This window comes from Nanorana parkeri, unplaced genomic scaffold (assembly GCF_000935625.1).
Source record: "Nanorana parkeri isolate BGI_ZX_2015 unplaced genomic scaffold, ASM93562v1 scaffold295, whole genome shotgun sequence".
In the NCBI taxonomy this organism is placed as follows: Eukaryota; Metazoa; Chordata; class Amphibia; order Anura; family Dicroglossidae; genus Nanorana; species Nanorana parkeri.
In genome coordinates this window covers 944,445-971,723 of record NW_017306563.1, presented here as the reverse complement: position 1 = coordinate 971,723, position 27,279 = coordinate 944,445, and the positions used below count along the sequence as shown (strand labels likewise).

General features: G+C 44.4%; 1 protein-coding gene across 1 annotated transcript in view; it reads right to left on the bottom strand.

Moving 5' to 3' along the window:
• Positions 1–24,788, bottom strand: part of KIAA1755 (KIAA1755 ortholog) — a 76,905-nt gene extending 52,117 nt beyond the window's left edge. Inside the window, exons 1-6 of the mRNA XM_018557667.1 lie at positions 23,839–24,788; positions 8,605–8,802; positions 7,902–8,025; positions 2,820–2,827; positions 2,542–2,739; positions 1,839–1,962 (exon numbers count right to left, since the gene is read on the bottom strand). Coding sequence (XP_018413169.1) covers positions 1,839–1,962; positions 2,542–2,739; positions 2,820–2,827; positions 7,902–8,025; positions 8,605–8,802; positions 23,839–24,625 — 1,439 coding nt within the window. The 5' untranslated portion in view covers positions 24,626–24,788. The remainder of the gene's footprint in view (positions 1–1,838; positions 1,963–2,541; positions 2,740–2,819; positions 2,828–7,901; positions 8,026–8,604; positions 8,803–23,838) is intronic.
• Between the last annotated feature and the right edge of the window lie 2,491 nt (positions 24,789–27,279).

Sequence of the window (27,279 nt, the reverse complement as noted above, 5' to 3'; positions counted from 1 at the left end):
AGGCAGGGGGGGGGGGGGGCAAGGACTTCATGCTTAATCTAATGAACCCTGTCTGTCCTGTGCTTTCTGTCCTGTACTGGCAGATCTGAAATACATTTTTTTATTTTATATTCGGACATATAAAAATTTGTTATCAGAATGTATGGCGGCCATCTTGGAGGCGGGGTGCATAACGTCACTTGACGCCACACGTGTTTGGCTTTGGGTGACATTATACGCAGAATGAGCAGCAGCCAGACCGGCCACCAGCGTGTTCTGCGCATGCGTGCCGCCATTTTGGAGTATATCTTGGTATACACCAAGCTGGCGACGCACACATATATGGGTTCCCGCCATCTTGGTGTATACCAAAATATACACCACAATGGCACCACGCATGTGCAGAACGTGGTGGCGGCCAATACGGCCGCCGCTCGTTCTGCAGTTTCTTTGTGCGGTTTCGGATTGGGAGGCTCGTTGCCTCCGAATCGGAAACAGCATTAAAATTAGTTTCCATTTACGAAACAAATGAAAATGTTTTTCATTTTCATTTGTTTCGTCCAAAATTAATTTATTTGCCCTGCACATGTCTAGTTATAAACTAGATTTGAACACTGTGTGCCCTAAGAAAGGGTTAAAGATCCTGAAGCATTGTATGTTAATGAGAGGAAGCTCAGCGTTTCCCTATTCTTTCTATAGGGACAGCCAGAGTTTCCTGTCACTTTGAAATTGTAGAGAGAAGCTTGCAGTCTGTCCAAAGGCCTGCTCAACATAAACATCTAAAAAGTAAGAAATATTTTTTAAATATTTATTTTTAGGTATGATGTGTGAATAGGAACACGTAACAAACATATCGAGGGATGTACTCAACGTGTATCCAAACCTCTGTCATTGTCCTTAGTGGTGAGACATGTTGTTTTACATGCTGGTTTTGTGAGTGTGCCATGATGCCTTTCTGCTGTTTTAATGTACTCAAATATGTCTGCAAAAGTTGAAATACACTTTAGGCCAGGTTCAAACCTGGGCGATCCGTGACCGCGCAGCAATCGTGCACGATAACGCGTCGATTGCCGTGCGGTCACGGAGACGCCCATCACAATCGATCGCAGTGGCGGTGCCATTATTTTCTAATAATAATGCACGATTTTTCCCGTGCAATCGAAAACAAGACAACGGCTTAAACAGCCGTGCGACGTGTGTTGCAAAAAAAGGGTCATGTACCTTTTTTTCTGCGATTGCCGTGTGGATGTAACCCCATTGAAATCAATGGGGCCGCGCAGCAATCGCTGTGTGCAATTGTACATGACCCGCGTCCCGGATCGCCCAGGCACCAGCCCTTAAGTTCTCCCACGTGTTGTGCAGTTCACTGATATCCTTTTGTGAAATTACTAGCCTAACAAGGCCAATTTATACTTCCTTATTAGAATGGCACCTAATAAGAAAGTTTACTACCTCCATATTAAGCCAATTGCATCACAGGGGTGGGGATTCCCATCACATGACTTCATGCAATGTTGAAAGGAGGATTCCCATTGCATATCGACAAAGTCATCCATAAGGAGGGAACCCCTGCTCTCCTCTATGACACACTTCTTCTATAGGGGAATGAGCTCCCATGGACCACTCTTCACTAACAATCCAGGAAAAATAACTATTTGACCACTAGAGTAAAGTCTATTCCTTATATTATTTGCTCATTTCTAATCACTAGTTCCTGTTACAAGACTTGGTCTATTGTACCTTTGACACCATGAAGCAAAATATAGTTATAATCATTATAGCATACGATTTACACTTATATTCAGAGAGTTAACTAAACAGTAATAGAGCCCATAGCTCAACTAGACGTGCCATCTCACCTTGCCACCGAACACAGGTACATTAACAGACGTGCCACCTCCTTCACTGAGCACCATGACGCATCCCAAGCTGAACTATCTGTGGTCACTTGGATTATGGCCCTGCCCATCTTGTCCCGGCTTCCTAGGATCACAATATTCAGAATTAAACATTTATCATAACTCCACCTCATTCTATATGCCATGCTCTACATCCCTATTCTACACTGCCTCATTCTATATCCCATGCTGTACGTTCCCTATTCCACACCACCTTATCCCATATGCCATGCTGTATGTTTCCTAGTCCATGCTGCCTCATCTATACACCTTGTTGTACATGTTATATTCCACACTGCCTCATTCTGTACACTGTGCTGTACATTCTTTATTCTGCCCCAACCTTACAGGCTCAGCAGCTTTAGTTTGTATGTGTGTATCTGGGTGTGCCAGGGGTTTCAGATATTTGGACATGGGCACAATTTAACTCTTTGCCATAGGCACTATTTACCATAAATACACCCAGACACGTCTGTTCTGATAGGGATAGAATATAGTAAATAACAGAACAAATAGTGATCCCTGAGAGGCATCGCTGCACTGCTATATGTTTTCGAGGGTGGACATTCAAATATTTAAATTGTCTATTTGAGAGTGTTTCTTCTTAAAGTGGTTCTCTGCGTTTTTTGTTGGTAAACACCAGCAGGCAAACTTGAATACATACCTGGAAGACATGCAATTCCAGAATAGAGTAACTTGGCACTGAGATCCTGACACTGTATAGGAGGATCATTAATGATCTCCCAAGGAATGGTCCCTCTAGATGGAGAGCCTACAATGGAAACCCACAGACCGGTTTTTGATGGCACTTTCTGCACTGATGATGTCACCTCGATACCTGGGGTGGCATTCACTGCTGATCCTGTGGGAGGAAGCAAAGTGCTGTTAGTATATATCACCATGAAAATTAAAAAATAAACATTTATTACATAAGTCCTTTACTGTGGAAGCTAAAGAAGGCAAGCAGAGGACAAAGGACTAGTCACCAGTGTTGCCTGTGGTATCTTTTCATCAACACTGAACTACCATGCCTTGTTCCATATTGTGCCTTTGTGTGAAGGCATCTATCCTGGTAGACCCAGGGCTTTGACTCTTCATAGTAGAGCTGCCCCCTGATCAGGGGCATCCCGAGGCTGAGTGACACCCGGAGCAGAGACCGGGTGACATCCCGCCATGACATCAACGCGCATGCACAGTCGTCTTACTGACGCCTGCCGGTGGCCATCTTGGTGATGGACGCTGGCAGAGAGAGGAGGGAACGTTTACCGGGCGGGTTGAGGTATGCCGCCAGGTCCCCTCCTCTCCGTGACCGAGTGCCTGACTTTTTATAGGGGGTGGCACCATAATGATTGACAGTCATTTTGGTGTCACCCTGCCAATGCAGCACCCCCACTTGTGACGCCACTGCCCCTGATGACTGGTGATTTAATGACTGTTAGCATAAAGACCAAGAAGCAGAGAAAGAGTTGGAGGGAGCACAAATCCACAGAATGAAAGAAGCAGAAGCAGGGAGATACTTCAACTGCAGCTCCTCAGATGCAGTTGCCTCTCCAGCAAGGCAAAGAGTGGAAAATAATGACCAATAAACCTCACTCCAATTCTCCTGAGACTAGCAGTCAGAGGCAGACGTGTCTTAGATGATCTCACACACAGATATAGAGCTATTAGGCTACAGAACAGGAGTGTCTAGGCTCATTCACATGCTGGTAAGTGTACAGCTATTTTTCTGGAGGAATGCAAGACAAACGGTAGATCTTTAAGGGTACTGCTCTGCTCCAGTCAACAATACTAGACGTTCCCCATAAGACAGCAATTCTTCATTTTTTGAGTTCAGGGCCACTTTAAAACTTTCATTAAGGGCTCTCAGCTGAAAGGTTATGAAGTAAACGTAATTCCCTTAGCCACCATAGTGCTTGATGCTATTAAAAGCAGCCACAGTGGAAACCCCAATTCAGTAGAATGATCCTTCTGTGTCACAGAAATATGTTATGCTTTTGGGGGTCACAGAGGGTCATGGGCTATTTCTATACTGTTTGAGGATCTGATTCCTGAAAAAATACACATAGTTCACACTCTGCAAGTTCCCAAGAGTATTACCAATAATAAATGGCACCGGCTATAGTCTCATATATGAAATGGACGATAACATTTTACGAAACTGTGGCTGACATGTTCCTGGTTTAGCAGGCATATGTTGCTTTTGGAATTATATTTAGATAGCATTCATGCAGCATACAGTGCATATATGAACCATGTGCGATATCATTTAATGTGTACATTCTTATTTTTAGAGCCAGTGTACGGAGGCCTTTCAGATGCAATTGAGATGTGTTTACCATGTGTTTACCATGCAGTCACTTTGACAGGTATGGAGGAAGAAAAGCAAAGCAGAAACTGTTCTCAGTCTGACCGAGGGGAAACTTCAGCAGACTGGTCATCACAGTATTATGGCCGGGGATCCACTTTAACGGATCAAAGACGTCCAAGGACAATAGTCCTGAGGCTAATTATCGGATATTATTGGTTTTATTTTTTAATAGACATGTGCGAAATTCGGACACATCCGAATTTCCGAATCCCAATGCATCCAAATGTGTGCGAATCCTAATTTTCGATTCCAAATTTCGGACCCCGTCCAAATTTCGTTCAAAAAAGAAACTGAATCGGACATGTGAATTTTCTGGCCAATCAGATGTGTTTTTTGGTTTAATGCATCCGAATGGGTCTGAACACAAATTTTAATTACGGCAACATGGGAGCCATATATATACGTATAATACTAAAGCTGAGGCTCCTAGACCCGAATGGCATTCGGGATCCAAATTTCCGAATTGCATTCGGGAGTTCCCAAATGCCTTTCGGGTCTGGAAGCCATATACATATATTACTAAAGCTGAGGCTCCCAGACCCAAATAGCATTCGGGAGCTCCCAAATGCAATTTGGAAATTCGGATCCCGAATGCCATTCAGGTCTAGGAGATTCAGCTTTAGTATTAATATTTGTATATGGTTTTCTGTGGTAGTCGCAATGAATATTAATTCGTAAACTTATCCTAAACTAACGAAAATCCGGATTTCGTCCAAATCGGAAACACCGAACCGAATTGAATTTCGGACCCGAATCCCGAACTAACAAAATATCCAAACTGAATCTAATTTTTACGCAGCTTACTTGTCTATTATTTAACAGTGGAGAGCACATCACAACAATGGAGTTAGTGGTAATCTCCAGCCAGGTATGAAAAAAAAAATGTTTTTCTATTTCGGTGTAGCCGACCCAATGTTAGTTTGGGGTGGAGCTTGCTGGGTCAGTAGCTTAAAGAAGTTCCGAGCCGGCCAACTGTCACAGCACTCCCTCCAGCCTGTCTCCTCCTATGCTGCAGCATGCAGTTTCTCAGCGTCCTCACGTCCTATACACTGTGTATAGAGCATGATGATTTACTGGACCTGACACCGCTGCAGTGGAGGGGGAGAGAGGCTGGAGGGACCGATCTAAGAACAAGCCGGCTCCATGGTTCAGCTGAGTATAACTTTTTTTTTTAACCTAGACAAAAAAGAGCAGTTAACCCTTGCAGTGCGGGGGTAGCCCGACTGCAAGGGTTAATACTATTTTTTTCTGGATTTCTGTCAGCCATTTAAAACTTTAAAAAAATAAATGTCCAAAGTAAAAGCAGGTAGCCCAGTATATTGCACTCAAAAAACCCTGACTATCCTTCATAGCATGTGATTCCTGATAGTCAGTTGTAAAAATTAAATTTCACATTTAGGGGAAATAGGACATTTATGGAACATGATTGAATAATTAATGTTAGCTTCATTAAGCAAACAGGAAAATAACCACCGAATCAAACATGTATGTGGCATAGATGCCTTCTTTGTTTTCAGTCTTTGTCTGCAGTTACAGTGCAAACTGCAGACAAGCTTACTGTAAAAATGGCCAGGGCCTAGGATGACAGCCTTCAAAAACACAAGGAAAAATAAAGACAGAGGTAAGCTAAAAGGTTTACCTTTTAATGTGCTAAACCACAACCAAGATTCAAGCTTAGGCACCCAGAGGGTTAGCCAGAAACTTGGTTTGGCTACATACCCATTTAGCCTAAAGCTTGACGAGTACAGTGATGCAAATACAGACTCTAAAATCTGCTGTACATAAAAATCCAAGGGTTGGCTCAGCCCATCAGGCTCCAGCTGGAACTAATGTACTACTTTTGAATGGACTGACCCTTTAATTAAATATCCCGCAAACAATTTTTTAACCCCTGCCAGATAAAATGGGGAAGGATTGGAGGTTCTGCATTTTTATCACTCGCTGTGGAGAGATTTTCCACTACTTCTTCTCCTGGAGACACATCAGGATGTGAGAAGATATTTCAGCAATGTGAGGGGAAAGCCCACCTTTGACAGCCGCCACATTGTCATTCTCCTCTTCCAGCAGTTGTAAAATTTCAGGAATGTGAGCATAAGACTGGCCAGCTGGGCCAAACAACTAAAAAAAAAGCTAAAATTCTAACCTTTCCTAAGGCTAAAATAAGGAAAAACGCTTGGCTGGAGCTCCACTTTAAGGCATTGATCTGTGCCTTTGTACTAAACCATACACCAAGACAATAATATTACAGTGAAGACGTGTATCCAAACCTCTGTCATTATCCTTAGTGGTGAGACATGTTGTTTTACATGCTGGTTTTGTGAGTGTGCCATGATGCCTTTCTGCTGTTTTACTGTTCAAAGCCCATTTCGTGTGCACCTTACTGTATAACTGGTAACAAATTGTTGAGTGCGTTTGTCGTTTGTTTTGCTTGACTGATTTGGTGCAGCGACGCATGGTGTTTCTCAGCTGCCAATAGGATGTGCGGGATCCCTTGTGTGTTTCTGTACCTTTAAGGCGGTTGGGCGTCCTCCTGACAAACCTGCACCCAATTTGATATCTTCTGCCCCCATGTGCTCCAAGATGCAGACTCTCATAGTTTAGAGTTAGGACCGCACTATAAGAGGTGCCTTGGCGCGGCAGTGCGTCTTACACATCCTCGGCTGAAGACGTGTATCCAAACCTCTGTCATTGTCCTTAGTGGTGAGACATGTTGTTTTACATGCTGGTTTTGTGAGTGTGCCATGATGCCTTTCTGCTGTTTTAATGTACTCAAATATGTCTGCAAAAGTTGAAATACACTTTAGGCCAGGTTCAAACCTGGGCGATCCGTGACCGCGCAGCAATCGTGCACGATAACGCGTCGATTGCCGTGCGGTCACGGAGACGCCCATCACAATCGATCGCAGTGGCGGTGCCATTATTTTCTAATAATAATGCACGATTTTTCCCGTGCAATCGAAAACAAGACAACGGCTTAAACAGCCGTGCGACGTGTGTTGCAAAAAAAGGGTCATGTACCTTTTTTTCTGCGATTGCCGTGTGGATGTAACCCCATTGAAATCAATGGGGCCGCGCAGCAATCGCTGTGTGCAATTGTACATGACCCGCGTCCCGGATCGCCCAGGCACCAGCCCTTAAGTTCTCCCACGTGTTGTGCAGTTCACTGATATCCTTTTGTGAAATTACTAGCCTAACAAGGCCAATTTATACTTCCTTATTAGAATGGCACCTAATAAGAAAGTTTACTACCTCCATATTAAGCCAATTGCATCACAGGGGTGGGGATTCCCATCACATGACTTCATGCAATGTTGAAAGGAGGATTCCCATTGCATATCGACAAAGTCATCCATAAGGAGGGAACCCCTGCTCTCCTCTATGACACACTTCTTCTATAGGGGAATGAGCTCCCATGGACCACTCTTCACTAACAATCCAGGAAAAATAACTATTTGACCACTAGAGTAAAGTCTATTCCTTATATTATTTGCTCATTTCTAATCACTAGTTCCTGTTACAAGACTTGGTCTATTGTACCTTTGACACCATGAAGCAAAATATAGTTATAATCATTATAGCATACGATTTACACTTATATTCAGAGAGTTAACTAAACAGTAATAGAGCCCATAGCTCAACTAGACGTGCCATCTCACCTTGCCACCGAACACAGGTACATTAACAGACGTGCCACCTCCTTCACTGAGCACCATGACGCATCCCAAGCTGAACTATCTGTGGTCACTTGGATTATGGCCCTGCCCATCTTGTCCCGGCTTCCTAGGATCACAATATTCAGAATTAAACATTTATCATAACTCCACCTCATTCTATATGCCATGCTCTACATCCCTATTCTACACTGCCTCATTCTATATCCCATGCTGTACGTTCCCTATTCCACACCACCTTATCCCATATGCCATGCTGTATGTTTCCTAGTCCATGCTGCCTCATCTATACACCTTGTTGTACATGTTATATTCCACACTGCCTCATTCTGTACACTGTGCTGTACATTCTTTATTCTGCCCCAACCTTACAGGCTCAGCAGCTTTAGTTTGTATGTGTGTATCTGGGTGTGCCAGGGGTTTCAGATATTTGGACATGGGCACAATTTAACTCTTTGCCATAGGCACTATTTACCATAAATACACCCAGACACGTCTGTTCTGATAGGGATAGAATATAGTAAATAACAGAACAAATAGTGATCCCTGAGAGGCATCGCTGCACTGCTATATGTTTTCGAGGGTGGACATTCAAATATTTAAATTGTCTATTTGAGAGTGTTTCTTCTTAAAGTGGTTCTCTGCGTTTTTTGTTGGTAAACACCAGCAGGCAAACTTGAATACATACCTGGAAGACATGCAATTCCAGAATAGAGTAACTTGGCACTGAGATCCTGACACTGTATAGGAGGATCATTAATGATCTCCCAAGGAATGGTCCCTCTAGATGGAGAGCCTACAATGGAAACCCACAGACCGGTTTTTGATGGCACTTTCTGCACTGATGATGTCACCTCGATACCTGGGGTGGCATTCACTGCTGATCCTGTGGGAGGAAGCAAAGTGCTGTTAGTATATATCACCATGAAAATTAAAAAATAAACATTTATTACATAAGTCCTTTACTGTGGAAGCTAAAGAAGGCAAGCAGAGGACAAAGGACTAGTCACCAGTGTTGCCTGTGGTATCTTTTCATCAACACTGAACTACCATGCCTTGTTCCATATTGTGCCTTTGTGTGAAGGCATCTATCCTGGTAGACCCAGGGCTTTGACTCTTCATAGTAGAGCTGCCCCCTGATCAGGGGCATCCCGAGGCTGAGTGACACCCGGAGCAGAGACCGGGTGACATCCCGCCATGACATCAACGCGCATGCACAGTCGTCTTACTGACGCCTGCCGGTGGCCATCTTGGTGATGGACGCTGGCAGAGAGAGGAGGGAACGTTTACCGGGCGGGTTGAGGTATGCCGCCAGGTCCCCTCCTCTCCGTGACCGAGTGCCTGACTTTTTATAGGGGGTGGCACCATAATGATTGACAGTCATTTTGGTGTCACCCTGCCAATGCAGCACCCCCACTTGTGACGCCACTGCCCCTGATGACTGGTGATTTAATGACTGTTAGCATAAAGACCAAGAAGCAGAGAAAGAGTTGGAGGGAGCACAAATCCACAGAATGAAAGAAGCAGAAGCAGGGAGATACTTCAACTGCAGCTCCTCAGATGCAGTTGCCTCTCCAGCAAGGCAAAGAGTGGAAAATAATGACCAATAAACCTCACTCCAATTCTCCTGAGACTAGCAGTCAGAGGCAGACGTGTCTTAGATGATCTCACACACAGATATAGAGCTATTAGGCTACAGAACAGGAGTGTCTAGGCTCATTCACATGCTGGTAAGTGTACAGCTATTTTTCTGGAGGAATGCAAGACAAACGGTAGATCTTTAAGGGTACTGCTCTGCTCCAGTCAACAATACTAGACGTTCCCCATAAGACAGCAATTCTTCATTTTTTGAGTTCAGGGCCACTTTAAAACTTTCATTAAGGGCTCTCAGCTGAAAGGTTATGAAGTAAACGTAATTCCCTTAGCCACCATAGTGCTTGATGCTATTAAAAGCAGCCACAGTGGAAACCCCAATTCAGTAGAATGATCCTTCTGTGTCACAGAAATATGTTATGCTTTTGGGGGTCACAGAGGGTCATGGGCTATTTCTATACTGTTTGAGGATCTGATTCCTGAAAAAATACACATAGTTCACACTCTGCAAGTTCCCAAGAGTATTACCAATAATAAATGGCACCGGCTATAGTCTCATATATGAAATGGACGATAACATTTTACGAAACTGTGGCTGACATGTTCCTGGTTTAGCAGGCATATGTTGCTTTTGGAATTATATTTAGATAGCATTCATGCAGCATACAGTGCATATATGAACCATGTGCGATATCATTTAATGTGTACATTCTTATTTTTAGAGCCAGTGTACGGAGGCCTTTCAGATGCAATTGAGATGTGTTTACCATGTGTTTACCATGCAGTCACTTTGACAGGTATGGAGGAAGAAAAGCAAAGCAGAAACTGTTCTCAGTCTGACCGAGGGGAAACTTCAGCAGACTGGTCATCACAGTATTATGGCCGGGGATCCACTTTAACGGATCAAAGACGTCCAAGGACAATAGTCCTGAGGCTAATTATCGGATATTATTGGTTTTATTTTTTAATAGACATGTGCGAAATTCGGACACATCCGAATTTCCGAATCCCAATGCATCCAAATGTGTGCGAATCCTAATTTTCGATTCCAAATTTCGGACCCCGTCCAAATTTCGTTCAAAAAAGAAACTGAATCGGACATGTGAATTTTCTGGCCAATCAGATGTGTTTTTTGGTTTAATGCATCCGAATGGGTCTGAACACAAATTTTAATTACGGCAACATGGGAGCCATATATATACGTATAATACTAAAGCTGAGGCTCCTAGACCCGAATGGCATTCGGGATCCAAATTTCCGAATTGCATTCGGGAGTTCCCAAATGCCTTTCGGGTCTGGAAGCCATATACATATATTACTAAAGCTGAGGCTCCCAGACCCAAATAGCATTCGGGAGCTCCCAAATGCAATTTGGAAATTCGGATCCCGAATGCCATTCAGGTCTAGGAGATTCAGCTTTAGTATTAATATTTGTATATGGTTTTCTGTGGTAGTCGCAATGAATATTAATTCGTAAACTTATCCTAAACTAACGAAAATCCGGATTTCGTCCAAATCGGAAACACCGAACCGAATTGAATTTCGGACCCGAATCCCGAACTAACAAAATATCCAAACTGAATCTAATTTTTACGCAGCTTACTTGTCTATTATTTAACAGTGGAGAGCACATCACAACAATGGAGTTAGTGGTAATCTCCAGCCAGGTATGAAAAAAAAAATGTTTTTCTATTTCGGTGTAGCCGACCCAATGTTAGTTTGGGGTGGAGCTTGCTGGGTCAGTAGCTTAAAGAAGTTCCGAGCCGGCCAACTGTCACAGCACTCCCTCCAGCCTGTCTCCTCCTATGCTGCAGCATGCAGTTTCTCAGCGTCCTCACGTCCTATACACTGTGTATAGAGCATGATGATTTACTGGACCTGACACCGCTGCAGTGGAGGGGGAGAGAGGCTGGAGGGACCGATCTAAGAACAAGCCGGCTCCATGGTTCAGCTGAGTATAACTTTTTTTTTTAACCTAGACAAAAAAGAGCAGTTAACCCTTGCAGTGCGGGGGTAGCCCGACTGCAAGGGTTAATACTATTTTTTTCTGGATTTCTGTCAGCCATTTAAAACTTTAAAAAAATAAATGTCCAAAGTAAAAGCAGGTAGCCCAGTATATTGCACTCAAAAAACCCTGACTATCCTTCATAGCATGTGATTCCTGATAGTCAGTTGTAAAAATTAAATTTCACATTTAGGGGAAATAGGACATTTATGGAACATGATTGAATAATTAATGTTAGCTTCATTAAGCAAACAGGAAAATAACCACCGAATCAAACATGTATGTGGCATAGATGCCTTCTTTGTTTTCAGTCTTTGTCTGCAGTTACAGTGCAAACTGCAGACAAGCTTACTGTAAAAATGGCCAGGGCCTAGGATGACAGCCTTCAAAAACACAAGGAAAAATAAAGACAGAGGTAAGCTAAAAGGTTTACCTTTTAATGTGCTAAACCACAACCAAGATTCAAGCTTAGGCACCCAGAGGGTTAGCCAGAAACTTGGTTTGGCTACATACCCATTTAGCCTAAAGCTTGACGAGTACAGTGATGCAAATACAGACTCTAAAATCTGCTGTACATAAAAATCCAAGGGTTGGCTCAGCCCATCAGGCTCCAGCTGGAACTAATGTACTACTTTTGAATGGACTGACCCTTTAATTAAATATCCCGCAAACAATTTTTTAACCCCTGCCAGATAAAATGGGGAAGGATTGGAGGTTCTGCATTTTTATCACTCGCTGTGGAGAGATTTTCCACTACTTCTTCTCCTGGAGACACATCAGGATGTGAGAAGATATTTCAGCAATGTGAGGGGAAAGCCCACCTTTGACAGCCGCCACATTGTCATTCTCCTCTTCCAGCAGTTGTAAAATTTCAGGAATGTGAGCATAAGACTGGCCAGCTGGGCCAAACAACTAAAAAAAAAGCTAAAATTCTAACCTTTCCTAAGGCTAAAATAAGGAAAAACGCTTGGCTGGAGCTCCACTTTAAGGCATTGATCTGTGCCTTTGTACTAAACCATACACCAAGACAATAATATTACAGGAACTGAACATGAAAGAGCAATGCATCACACATCCAGGATGATCCATCTATGTCAAGCCTTTGAATAACTGTCAGATGTAGCATAAAGATAGAGATCATAGATACAACATCAGCGCCGAGCGGTCAAGCTCAGTTACTGCTGTAGATAGTGCAGTCAGAAGAATACAATTAGAACATCAATGTGACTAAGGTGTTTGATGATACCATTTTTTCCCAGTAAAAATAAATGTTTTACAGTATAAAAATCCTTAAGCAGTGAAGTGACTGCAGAATCGCTGGCCAAACCAGGCAGAGGGCACAATGGAACTAATTCATCAAGCCCGAGAGACACAATACTGCACGACGGAAGGGGCAAAACGAGCCATATTATTACACGTGATATTTTTTGCTTCATCACATCGAAAAGTTTGTCAAGTGTTTCTTCAGTGAACATTAAACAGTCACGTTTCAGACACGTGACAGTATACACATTAGCAGAATATGCGTTTTGTGCCAGCGATTATTAGGGAACAAGTTCAGTCTTCTATGGCTAGGTATAGCTTAGGGTTGCCACCCGTCCGGTTTTCACCCGGACAGTCCGGTTTTGGTGTCTTGTGTCCGTTTGTCCAGCCAGCGGGCACCCGGACACAAGACACTCAGTGGCGACACCAGCACTTTTCTAACAGATGCGGCTGCCGAGGTCCTTGGCAAGTGCGATCTCGGGCAGCTGCATCGGCCTGAAACCAGATCTTCCTCTGGGATGCAGGCAGTCTGTGCCTGTTTACAGGTGCCCGCAGCTCAGAGGAAGATCCGGGTTTCAGGCAGATGTGGCCAACCGAGATTGCGCCTGCCGAGGACCCCGAAAGCCGCATCTGTGATTGCTCCTTTTTCTCCTCTTCTGGCTCCGTGACACCGTGCTGCCCGCCTGCGGACCCGTGGTGAGACACCATAGCCCAGACAGCCCTGAAGCCGCTCACCCCTCCTGAGAGTCGCACAGCCCATCTGAGAGCCCCCACAGGCCAACAGGCCACCTGGAGACATCAGGGCGCCAATTCTGGAACAACACAGAGTGCGTAGGTTCATATTATTTTGCATTGCTTAATAATGTATTGCTGGGATTTGTAGTCTCCTTACTCCCTCTCCTGGCTGCCTTTCCTCGCTCTCTCCTCTATATTCTCAAAAACAAATTGCCATGCACGGTGCTAGAGTGTTCGGGTTTCACTTGAAGAAAAGGTGTCAACACTAGAATAGCTCCTGCCTCAAGGAGGTTGGAGCTTAGGCTAATCGATTATGAAAATAATCATTAGTTGCAGCCCCAAAAGGGAATCCTGTTGTTTAGAGATTTGCTGTTCAGGCAAATTTACCTGGTAGACCATAATGCACAGTGTGGCCGTTGAACTATAACCAGCAGGCTTAGAAGGACCTATAGGGGGGCTTTTGGATAAGTCAGCCCCTAACTATAATGAGGGGGCACAGGGTATCAATATTGAAAAGCTGCATAGGGAGAGTCACTGAGGAAGCTGTACTTTAATTCTGATTGCTAGCTGTTTGGATAATCAACATCTTTGCTCATTTTTTGTTCTTGATACTGTTTTTTTTTTTAACATTCATTTTATTTTGTGGTTGATTTGAGGTCAGTGGTCACTTTTAGCTGCTGTTCTGTCATAGCATTTAAAAAAAATTTGTTCCAAGGTTTTTCTCTAAAAAAAATGTTTTTTGTTTCAGGGAGTGGTATTTTGAGGTTTTCATTTACTGTATGTTGGGGGGTATGTTATTTTTTTATGTTGATGGGGCTTTTTTGTAGGTTAAACTTAATCTTTTGGCTTCAAGGCTTCAAAATGTGCTTTTTGTTTGAGGGGTGTTATTTAGGAATTTTAATTTTGAAGTTTTTTTTATTTGTATTGTGTGTTGATAGTTTTTTTTTTTTGTCCTCCGCATTGCTTGAAAGAATAAAAAAACTAAGTGCAAGTACAGTGTGCACCGAAACCACCTCCAAATGGTATCACTTACATCCACAACCCCCCCATCCTCATAGATAAAGTAAAAGTTAGGCCTACATCAGTTAGGCCAACTATCCCTGATTGAAATTTTCTTGTGGCTGATACATTTTACATTGCTGTATCCTCTGCAGTAGTAAAATCCCAGCCTGTGCTCTTTGTCCCTTTAAAATTTGGGCCTAGCCTTGCTCAATAAATATATCCTGCTGCTGGCCAATTTTACATTGTTGTATCGCCTGCGATAAAACTCAACAGTTCTGCTCTTGTCATTCTGTCCTAATGTTCCCCCGAGAGACAGTTGAAAAAGTAAAATATTTCCCTCACATTGAGTAGGCCTCATTCTAACGTTCTCAGGGCCACATTATATTTAGGGGCTCACACATAATTAATTGTTCTAACACATTAACCTTTTAATGCCCAGGGAATGGTAATAAGCATTATTGCCGATGAACTTATACAATAAAATCCAAATTACATTAGGATACAGAATAGATACAAATAGACATACACTAGGAATATGTATAAAACATTTTCAAAAGCAGTGATACTATAAAACATTTATTGTCTAAATAAGAAGCAATGACTGCAAATAAAAAAATGGAAGGAATCAGATTGGTGTGCTGTGGGGTTATGTAAGCAAAGCTAATTGTGAAAGCTTTGCTTTCCGACACTCCCAGCGCAGAGACGAGGGGGCCCGTCGGCCGCCGAAAACTGTGGAGGGAGCCGAGAATAAAAAAAAGCCTGCAGACACTGCAGGGGGCAGCCCTGGGCCTCGGCCGTGAGGACCCAGCAAACAGCCGCCTGAGTACACGGGAGCGCTGAGATGGACACACACACTGGGGTGGTTTTCTGCAGCCTCCCCCACCAGGAAACAGCCAGAGGAGGTGAAGGTAAGTTAATAAATAAAGTCATTCTTTTTTGTAGCCCAATTGATGGCATTGCTGTATAAAGTACTGCTGAGATTTGTAGTTCTATATCGCAGGTCCCATTCTGCATTGCAGCAATGCAGAATAACACCCTCTACAGAGGACTACAAATCTCAGCAGTACTTTATACAGCAATGCCATTTTTCCAACTTTTTTTTTTTGTGGTTGCTAAAGGGGATATGAGTTTTTTTTTGGGGGGTGGGGGCAAAATTAATCTTGCACCAGGGCCCTTTGTTCCCTAGGTCCGCCACTGCTAGGGTTGCCACCTTTTCTTCAAGTGAAACCCAAACACTCTAGCACGGCACGCGGCAATTTTGTTTTAAGAATATAGAGGAGAAAGGGAGGAGTGGCAGCTAGGCGAAAGAGCAAGAAGAGACAGCTAAGGGAGGGAGTAAGGAAGCCAGATATAGAGGGCTTTCTGGGTTCTTAGGTGGGCTGTGCAGGCTCTCAGGTGGTCAGTGCGGGCTCTCAGGAGGCTGTGCGGGCTCTCAGGTGAGCTGTGTGGACTCTCAGGTGGGCTGTGCGGGCTTTCAGATGGGCTGTGCAGGCTCTAAGGTGGGCTATGCAGACTCTCACATGGGTTATATGCGCTCTCAGGTGGGCTATGCATGCTCTCAGGTGGACTATGCATGCTCTCAGGTGGGCTATGCGGGATCTCTAGTGGGCTATGCGGGATCTCAGGTGGCTGTGTGGACTCTCAGGTCGACTATGCGCGCTCTCATGTGGGCTATCCTGGCTCCCAGGTAGGCTTGGTGGACTCTCAGCTGGGCTATGCAGACTCTCAGGTTTGCTATGCGAGCTCTCAGGTGAGCTATGTGGGCTCTCATGTTGGCTATGTGAGTTCTCAAGTGGGCTTTGCAGGTTGTGCAGTGTCTCACCATGGGTCCAGAGGTAGCCAGGAAGACGGAGGAGGAGATGTGAGGGCCGGTGCCTGTTTACAGGCTCCCACAGCTCACAGGAAGGCTGCCAAAGTCCCCAGCAAGTGCGGGACCTCAGGCAGCCACATCTGTCCAAAAATTTGAGGTGCTGGTATTGGCACTTACAGGGTTATTCACAAAAGGGTGAAGAGTTTGGAGAAGGCAGGAGAAGTGAACAATCTAGGAAACATAGCTGAACTGGAAAGTGAGCTGAATTGGAGAATTTTTCCAAATCAGCTATGTTGTCCTAGATTGTTCACTTCTCCTGCCTTCTCCAAACTCTTCACCCTTTAGTGAATAACCCTATTAGTGTCTTGTGTGAGGCTGTCAGCTGGTCTGAAACCCGGACACAGGACTCAAAAACCAGTCTGTCTGGGTGAATCCCGGACAGATGGCAACCCTACGCACAGCCCAGCATATTGCCCACAGCCCAGCATATCGCCCACACAGTCCACCATATTACCCACACAGCCCATCACAGACTCCGCATGTCGATTTGGTGGCCTGTGTGGGCAATCTGGTGGACTGTGCGGGCAATATGGTGGCCTGTGTGGGCGATATGCTGGGCTGTGCGGGCGATATGCTGGGCTGTGCAGAAGATGGGCTACCACCACAGACCCTGCAGAGCCCAGCATATCACTTGCACAGCCCAGCATATCTAAGAGCCGGAGAATGTAAACAATGACACACAGTAATACACATCACTTCCAGGTACAGTGATCGGAGGAGAGATCAGTGGCTTGAAGCCTGCTGATCTCTCTCCAATCGTTGCGGGAAGTCCACCATGCCTTGTCCCGGGCCCACATGGGACAGCAGAGCCTGTGGTGGAAGGGTATCTGCTTTCTGTTTATCGAACACATCAAGGAAGTCGTGGTGGACCTGGGGAACCCTCTGACGTAGCTCTAGGTCTGGGGCCGGTTGGCAGAGTGACAGGCCCTGGGGTTCTTTGGAGTGTGCACAGTATTGCTTACAATAGGTCGAATTAAATACGACAGTTCCCGAAACCCAATCGATGTGCGGGTTGTGAGCCTGAAGCCACGGCATTCCCAGAATGATTGGAAATAGGGGTGACGAGATGACATCCAAACGCAAAAGTTCATGATGCCCAGAAGAAATGGTGGTAGAGATGGGAACGGTTTCCTGGGTGACTGGCCCGGAACTAGGAGAGTTGCCGTCTGCCAAGTGCACCACTAATTCCTGGAGCTTATAGCCGGGTCGGTAACAAGGAAGCCAAGGGAACAAGAACCACAATGGGCAAGGAACAGGAGCAAGGCAGGGTGAATGACCAGAGAGAGCAAGCACAGCACGAACATCCAGTGCTGGCTGAAGATCACCCAGCACTGAATGAGCGCCCTGCAGCGCCTTATATAGGCTGAGGATGAGCTACTGCGCATGCGCCGGCCCGATTACGTCACCGCGCCGCTCCGACGTGATGACGTAATCCCGCGCGACGACGCAATCTGCCGGGCCTTCTGTCGTCTGCGCCTGCGCAACCGGCCCGTGCTGCCGGATCACCTCTCTGCCTATGTCCCGGCAGAGGGACACGGCATCTCCCACAACCAGGTACCCGACACAAGGAAGCCGGTGGCGGCGGAGGAGGGTGGGGGAGCACATTCCGCCAATTTGTACAAACGATCCAGCGGCTGTATAGACGCCGGATCACTTATATCTTAAGAGCCATCGTCGGCTGTTTAAAATGACACCAAAATGTATAGCCACTATAACCACTTCTGTGGCTGGCCGTTTATGTACGGCCACTCGCTGCAAGTGGTTAACCATGTGAGCACACAGTTGAGATGGATATACTTCCAGCTTTGGGGATTGTTATCATTAAAGGAGAACTATAAGGTGAGTGCTTTTCACTCACCTCATAGTTCTAGCCGACCTGTGACAATGAGACGGTCACAGGTCGGCTCAGTAGATAGGGAGGTGAGCGAACACATACCGGGTTCGCTCACCTCTCGATCCTGTCATGGCTCTCTGCCGTGACAGGGGGAGGGGCTGGATTCCCCTCTCCCCGCTGCGATCTGCCAGAGCTGACTGGCGGAACGGACGGGGGAGGGGGCGGGTACAGCTGGCTCTGCCTCTAGTCGGGATCCGCTCCGGCTGCGGCGTCTCAGTATACCGCGAACTGTAGCTCGCGTTATACTGAGCTTAGGGTAACGGGAGGACGCTAGTTTGTGTCCTCCAGTTACCCTAAGGAGAACTATGGGGAAAAACACTGACCCCATAGTTCTCCTTTAAGAAGTCCTCTGCACCGTCTGCCAGAGCAATGTTTTCTCAGTTATAAATTGTGCAGTCATATCACCTATTGTGCGTAAAATTCTACAATCTATTCAAAAGCTTTAACAATGTGTACGTAACGACCATTATTTTCAGCAATGACAACCAGTCAGGGCTAACATAAATAGTCCAATGGCTGAAAATAATGATTGTTAGGGCAAATAACCCGTGTTATACCTTTGTACATTGAGCCCTAGTTCTGTGGCAGCTGTTCTTTTGGCCTAGTTAATATATTTACAATGAAGACCCTTCATTTAAAATCCTTTGGATGCCAAGCTGTGGAGATTGACTGTTAGGGGTAAAGGTCAGGGTCACATTCTATAGGGATGGTGGATAAGCTATAAAAATCTGCATGGAGTGCCTACGTAAAAAGAATTATCCTTTCATTTTATTTACACTGATGAAATTTTTTTTACTTTACTGTATCCGAACCCAAAAAGAATAATGGAATATATTGCGGCTTATCAGTCCTTAGATGTGTTGGCTGCATTTGTTTAATAAACTCTTCGCTTCATCTCTGCAAGACCATTTATAGTCATAGGGCATGCCATAAGAACTTCATTGTATTTGTTTGTTGGACATTTAAATGGCCTTATGTACTTATACACCTTGTTACTATGTATTTGTTTATGTAACTCAACTAAGTTGGTGTCCCTGGTCAAGGATTTAAACCACGTGATCTTACATGCATATATGATGTATATTGTTTTCTTTTGTTCTTGCATATGAAAAACCCAATAAAAATAATCTTTTGCCCACTGGGTAGAATCACCCCTACTTCCACACTTTACTGGTTTCCACAAGACATTCTACCGGCTTCCACAAGACACTCTACCAGCTTCCACAAGACACTACTGGCTTCCACAAGACAATACTGGCTTCCACAAGACACTCTACCAGCTTCCACAAGACTCTATACTGGCATCCATAAGACACTCTGATGGCTTCTACAAAACACTCTGATGGCTTCCACAGGACACTTTACCATCTTTCACAAGACACTTTACCAGCTTCAACAAGACACTCTACTGGTTTCCACAAGACACTCTAACGGCTTCCACAAGACACTCTAACGGCTTCCACAAGACACTCTAACGGCTTCCACAGGACACTCTAACGGCTTCCACAAGACACTCTACCGGCTTCCACAAGACACTCTGATGGCTTCCACAAGACACTCTGATGGCTTCCACAAGACACTCTGATGGCTTCCACAAGACACTTTACCATCTTTCACAAGACACTTTACCAGCTTCCACAAGACACTCTACAGACTTCCACAAGACATTCTGCTTCTACAAGGCACTCTAACAGCTTCCACAAGACAGCACTCGATCCTGGACGTTTAAGCACTCTACTGGTCATTGAAAGTATTGGCTTAAATGAATACACCATATTTTTCCACCATCAGAAGAGATCTGGGTGCATACCAAACTTTCGTTAGACTTCCAATCCAAAGAATATTTAAGAAGTAGAAGTGCATTTACCGCTTACTGAAAATGAGATCTAGCTGCCAAAATTTATGTATTAAGCGTTTATGGGATTACATCTGGCACATGAAACCTCTATTATTGCCAAATTTACTGCACTGTATGCTGTCAGCTTAAAAGAAAAAAACACAATACTGTACAGTATAGCTGACATATAATACTGCTGGCCATATATCAAGTTCTACTGTTATAACCAGAAAGGAATGTGATCACCAGTGCCCAGAGTAGAATGTTTCCAAACAGCAGGCCTCATGACTAAAATGTCCGAGAGAGGAATTCCCCCTAGCAACAAGGCGATTAATCAGTGGATGCTGCATTCTGTGCTTTTTCGTCATGTCTTTCTACCGTACGTTCCAGCACCTTTGGTTACAATAAGGCCCTAATGCAGATAGCACAATACCGCTAGGTGTATTCTAGTGTAATCGAAATAAACTGCTTAAAAGGGGAAACCCCGGGTACAGGGGTAGGCAGCTTTGGCACTCCAGTTCAGGTGATCCTACAAATCCCATCTCTGGGAGTCATGCCTGTGGTTTTAGAGTCTTACAATGGCTTGTAGTTCCACAACAGCTGGCGTGCTGAAGTTTCCTACCCCTGCACTAGAAGATACAAAAATGCTGTAAAATAAAAACAAACTAGTGTAGTAAAAGTTGCAGGAGAACATGCACTGTAGAAAATGATATAATCTCCCAGGAGTGGGTACTTTTACAAATTATTTTTGGCACAGTGGACCACCCAAAGAATGATATCACTGAAGTCACTTAATGGCTTTGCATTACTTTTAAGCTGGCTATATACTATTAGATTTTTTTTCCGTTCAGTCTGCTAAACAGCATTGACAGACAAATCTCCTGCTGTGGCCTTTTATTATAAAGCTGGCCATACACCTATAGATTATCTGCAGATTTTCAAGGGTCAGATGTAAAAAGTGCAACAGATTCCTCCATCTACCCTAAACTGTGTGGATGGAGGAATCTCCCACTGGGCCAAGCTTCAGTATAGCTAGTTGGCCCCGCTGGCTGTCAACATACCTAAACAATGCCTGCATCCAATCAGATTGTTCAGGTATTCTGAGTGCCAGCGGGGCCGACTATCAAGATACTGAAGCTTGGCCCAGTGGGAGATTCCTCCATCCACACAGTTTAGCGTAGAATCTGTTGCACTTTTTCCATCTGACCATAGAAAATCTGCGTGTAATCTACAGGTGTATGGTCAGCTTTACAGCCAGGGCCCACAGTTGTCAAAATACCTAAACAGTGACTGCAGATGGTTGGCTGGTCAGATTTCAGAATACACGAATAGTGCAGATGACTCCAGTGATCATATCTCGATACTAGAGTTCCCAAAACGGTTGCCATAAGCCTTAGGGAGTTTCAATGCTTTCGCTACAGCAGGAGTGTTTCTGTCCCTTGGCCATACATTGCCAATAATATACAAAAGCCAACGTCAAGCGAAAATAATTTTTTTTTTAGCTTTGAATAGAAGGTTCCAATATACTTTATGTAAAAAAAAAATTCTTGCTGCCTGTGACACCACTAGGGAAACCAATACAGGAATAAAAGAACAAGTGACACCATAATAGAGGTAGGAAAAAAACTTACAAATGTTCTAACACTTCCCAAGGATGATTTATTTCTGTACCCATGTTAGCGTATTCACATTACTTCTTTCCCAGTAGGGACATCTAATAAAGGTTACCGACTGGTGTAAGGCTTTCAAGCAGAATTCCAGGCAAATCAAATCGTAACCCTTGCAGTGGGGCTACCCTGCACTGCAAGGGTTAAGTGCTCCTTTTACCTAGGGAGCTAAAATTTACAAAGTTATACTCACCTGGCTGCTTCAAAGACAGGTCCCATCAGCCTTTACCCCCTCCGCTTCTTGTTCTAAGGTCCTTTGAGTCATCAAGTCCTATACAGTGTATAGAATGTGAGGACGATGTGGGACATACCATCGCTGGAGTTGGAGGCTAGCAAGGCTGAACGGACAAGTCTAGGATCATGGTTGCCATTCGAACCATGATGCCAGCCGGCATCATGGTTCGAATGAGTATATCTCTGGTATTTTAGCTCCCTTGGTAAAACAGGAATTTAACCCTTGCAATGCAGGGGTAGCTCCACTGGCAAGGGTTGGGGTTTTATTTGCCCAGAGTTCTTCTTAAAAATCACCAGCTAAGCTTTTTGCTTGAATAAACATACCCAAAATTGTGTCATCTTTTGCTACATTTTAAGATCTCTACCTCTTTGTCCACTTTGGAATGCCTTCACATTCCCCAAGGTCCTCTTTGTAGATACAAGTTTTTTTTACATGCTAGCTTGTGAGTGTGCCAGGAAAACTTTTTGCTGTTTCTCTTTGTAGATGGGACCCAAAACTGTGCATAATATTCTAGGTGAGGTCTGACAAGGGCCGCATAGACATTACAATTGGTAGAGCATACAGTATAGGTAATTAAAAGTAAGCCAATGCAAAGAAATCAACATCCAATCAGTGTCTAATCTGCTTTAACGCATTCTTAGGGCCCCATGTTCAAAAGAAATGCGCATCAATAACATCTGTCCCAGTCACACCTAAGCATGAACTGATTATTTGGAGGCTTTTCTTGAGCGTTCTTATGTACGACTTGTAGTGCAGGAGCAGAATCGGCCATTTTTGGCCCAATAGACTTTTAAATGGGAGTGCCTAAAAAAGATGTGTGAAGATGAGTTTTTCAAGCTCTTTCATTAGTCTATGGGGCCAGAATGCCCAATTCTGTCCCAAAAAGACATTCATGATCTTTTTTGAGCTTTGCAACAGGCAACCCCACTGCAAGGGTTAAGATTTGATTTGTCCAGAATTCTTCTTGAAAGCCTTGCCACAATGCTCAGGTGTGAATAGGCCCTGTAAGAATATTGGGATTCTTCATCTCGAGTGTTGTAGCACTTTGACAATCACACAACAAAATGCTTAGGTGTGAATGGGGCCGAAAGAGGGATCTTAGGGGCCACATAAAAATAAAAGGAACCACTGCATTAAAAATCTATAACCCACATGCATATAAAAGTGTGTGACAGGAAGCTGTATTTGTTTCCCATAGCAACTAAAGTTTTTATTTATCTAGACCAGGCTAGAAAGGGAAGCTGAAAATCTGATTGGGTCGATCCACTCAAAATCCAACGTTTCTAAAGGTTACTGTCTTGAACAAAACCTATCATGACAGAAATATGGCGGCTACCATTGCTGACCTCTCCTTCTGAACAAGTTAGCTAGTTGCTGGCTCTTATGGCTTCAATAGTTGTTTCACTGCCCAGGACAACTATGCAAACACTGACTTGTCTCCACTGGACCCTGGTTCAGGGTTAGTGACTCATAGTACTGACATCAAAGAGCCACTGTCAGGAAACTAGGATTTTCAGGAGGTCAGCAAGGGCAACCCCATATTTCTCTCATGTCATGTGGCTAGCTTTGGGGCTCTGAGGTTGTATAACTAAGGAGCAATTAGTCATCAAGGAAAGCAGTTGTGACTGTAACCACCAACATAGTCAAATGGAATCTCAAATCCCATCAGGGATCTCCATTAAGAAGTGCAATCTTTGGCATAGGGTCCTCGTGGACCACTCTACACTTATTGTTTTCCAAAGTTGAAGTGATGCTTTTAATACCACCAAAAAAAACTTATGAAATACTATAGAAAAAATGTATTGTTCATTTCACTGATACCTTTTCCAGAGAACTTGGCACGACTAAGCCGGGGGGAGCAGACTGCAGATACCCGTCTCCATGTTCCACTGTACTGGCTTGAGTTAGAATCCATTGATAGGCCATCACTCCCAGATGAAGAATTGCGTTGGCCTCTTAGAAAGGAGAACCTGTGTACAAGAGACGGGGATGATGAATCTGACCCCGTAGATGGGTTTGTTTTTGGGTTTCGTAGCGGTGTATGTAGATCTCCTGGCTTTGACTCTGATTTTGGTGAGAAGAGCCAAGACGAAGACGCTTGGCATTGATTTTTGCGACGGGAACAGATGGGACTTTCTAGTGCCGCAAACATGGTGGACCTGCTCATGGGTTCCTCCAAAATGTCATCCATTTGGGCAGAGTTAAAGCTAACTGGATTTTTAAGAGCAGCAAAGTAGGACTGACGAAAGCGACACTTTGTTTCCTTGGCGTCCAGATCTTTGTTAAACTTTCTCCTTAGGCAAGGGGTACACGCCCCTTTTTCGCTGGCCTGAAGTCTTCCACACACCCACTTATTATTATTAGTGACACTTGTAACAGGATCTTCGTTGCCTTTTGGGATCCTGTTGGCATCCCCCATTTCACGGTGGCAGGGAGCGATTGGCCTAATTTCTGCTGTAACAGCATTATCTAAGAGGTCCACATAGTCTCCTTCCAGGTCTTGGTTAGTGGCATCGTCACAGAGAGGTGTCATTAGATCACTTGCGCTGTTTATGAGCGGTACATATTCTGAATTGTCTTCAAAGGAGGAGAGATTCCTGTTCGGCATGGACCTTGGTGTCAAGCCAATCTTGTATTGCCAACGAGCCCTCAGGAAAGCCTTACTTTCATTTGCATCTCCTGTTGCCAATCTTTGGACAGTATGTAAGCAGTGGTTAATTGACAAGAAAACCAGCTGCAAACTTAACACAGCAGAACTTAAATAAAAACATATTTCTCAACTTTGGTTCAGTATTCACGATGCTTTGGTATAAAAGGGGGAAAAAAGCAATTCAAAATATCAGCTTTTATTTCTTCGTAACGCCACCAAATTTGCTGGTGTCCCTGGGAATGTGCCCAATTTGCGAAAGAAATTCAGTTAAATTAAATTTCTGCTTGAATGGAAACACTGTGTCACCGCCGAAATGTCACCGTGCTAACGAACAGCTTGATCCTGTCATGGCCTTTAAACATCTTTGCAGAACTCCCAAGAAGACAGAACAAATGTGGCGTTCCAGTACATGTCTCCTGTTATAAGTCCATGTGGGGACCAGGCTCGCTGCAGCCACCAAGCGGAGGATGCAATTAGACAGTACATTAACCAGCCTTGTAAGCACTCTAATTAAGCGACGGAACCAGCTTGCCTGGCGCCTGCAGGAAGAATACAAACTGCATTAAGAATAGGTTTCATGGAACACAGCATCTACAGAAACATAAGAGAAAGAATGCAAAAAATTCACCATAAATGATGACCACCCTTTCTGAATGTTTACATTTTCCATGGCATGAGAGGCATCTTTCACACCGGAGAGAATAAAAATGTTTGCTTAGCTGCTCATTGGCACTTATTCGCCTAAAGGGAGATGGATAGGGCAGATAACCTTCCACACACAGCTATGAAACTGATGTTTCTTCGGCTTGTCATCAGTCACAGGTGCCTGCGAGCGGCGGCCCCTGCTATGCAGCTACTAAAAATCAAGCAGCATTGTCTCAGTCCCCAAGTATAATGGCTGAATGAGTGTCCCTGTGCATTCTGGGAGTGCAGCCTCCTACTTTACAGAAACTTTACAGAAAGGAGGAAAGAAAAAGAATGCAATTAACATATTAGCCGTGGGCGACGACAGCGATCATCGTAAGCACACCCAACCCCCCGGATAAGCCCATAATACCTGTCAATAATGGATACCTGGAGGGAGCTTGCTGCTACGACTTCTCAGAAAGAGTTTGATTGTGTCTTACAGGCTTACGCACCTCCTGCCATCAAGTCTTGCTTGCCACACGAAAAAGGGACAGGGGGAAAACGAGACCCTAGCACCTAGTAAGCCTTCCCTTTGGAGGACCCCCTCCCTGTGCCTTCCATTGATGTGATTGGAGGGCTGTGTTCCGAATTTAGCCGCACCAAAGGCAGAGGAATGCAGAGACAGAGCTTGGTGTCAGGCTGTCAGACTTTAATAGAAGCCCCCTCCCTTCCCCCCACAGCTTGCTGGCACTGATCAGAGGCTAACAGTTGTATCAACAGTCACCTGCTGGGACTTGTACCCATTCACACACCCTCGGCTTAGAGTAGAAAGGAGTTGGTGGGCCGGCCGAGGGGCTGTGCAGTTACTGGACCCTTTTGCAGCAGAATCCACAGGTGCCGTGTGCACCGACTCTACAATTGTAGCATTATATTCACCGCGTGCTTTGTTCGTTCAGCTTGCTACATCTGTAAAACTTGTGTCTCAATAAAGTTTTTTATTACAAAATGCTGCTCTAGACATCCAGCACCTGTTAGCAGATTCTGGAAAGGATTTTAAAATGATGAATGGCTGTAAAGACATAGACCTGTGTTGGCCATGGGAAGACCGGACCGATAAAATATGTTACCCATAGTGAGTCTTTTTAACTTTTTTTTTTTTTTTGCTGAAATGCCATTATATTTGCAGACACCCCTTGGCCGTTCATAGAAACCCTTCCCAAAGGATCACTCTACTGGGCTGAACGAGAAGAATCCATAAATGTATTGCCACCTGTAGCCTACGGTCGCCAATATTTTAAATTAGTTTCTGGGATATTTCTTCTAGGAACCAAATCCCCCTCCAGTCCCTAAAAATCAGCAGCGAGTTGCTAGCATGTAAACTGAGTCCTTGTTAAGTCCGGAGTTGACACATCCCATTTTAGTGCCATCCTTGTCACACGTGTGTGCAGAGATCTGAAGAGGCCATAAGAACAAACAGGGTCACCGGCAACAACAGCTGCTCGCTGTAATCCACTGTATATGTCAGTTTTGTCACAGAGCTGCAACTGGTGACTATAAAATCTGGACACGGGATTCCTCATGTGAAAGAAAAACAAATAAAAAGCCTTTATAATGTACATATTAGTGTATGGCGTGAGGACTCCAAGGGCTTCATGTATAAAACTCTATAGCCGGACAGATGCCATCAGCATGGCAGTAGCACCCCTAGATGGCACTGACATGAATAGGAAATTCCTATACTCATCAGCACCATCTGGAGGCACTACCGCCCAGTGTATACGAAGCTCATAGTGCAACCTCCGGTGTTTTATCGAAAGCTCCAACTCATCGAGATCTCCAACTACCTCACTTCCGGTGCTCAGAAAGACTGGAGCTCTGTACAGTTGCAGTGTGCATGTGCGCATAGCGTTTTCAGAATACTCGTTGAGTTTGCCACCTGCTGAATATTGTTAAAATACAACCGTACCACATCATACATCAGTCTT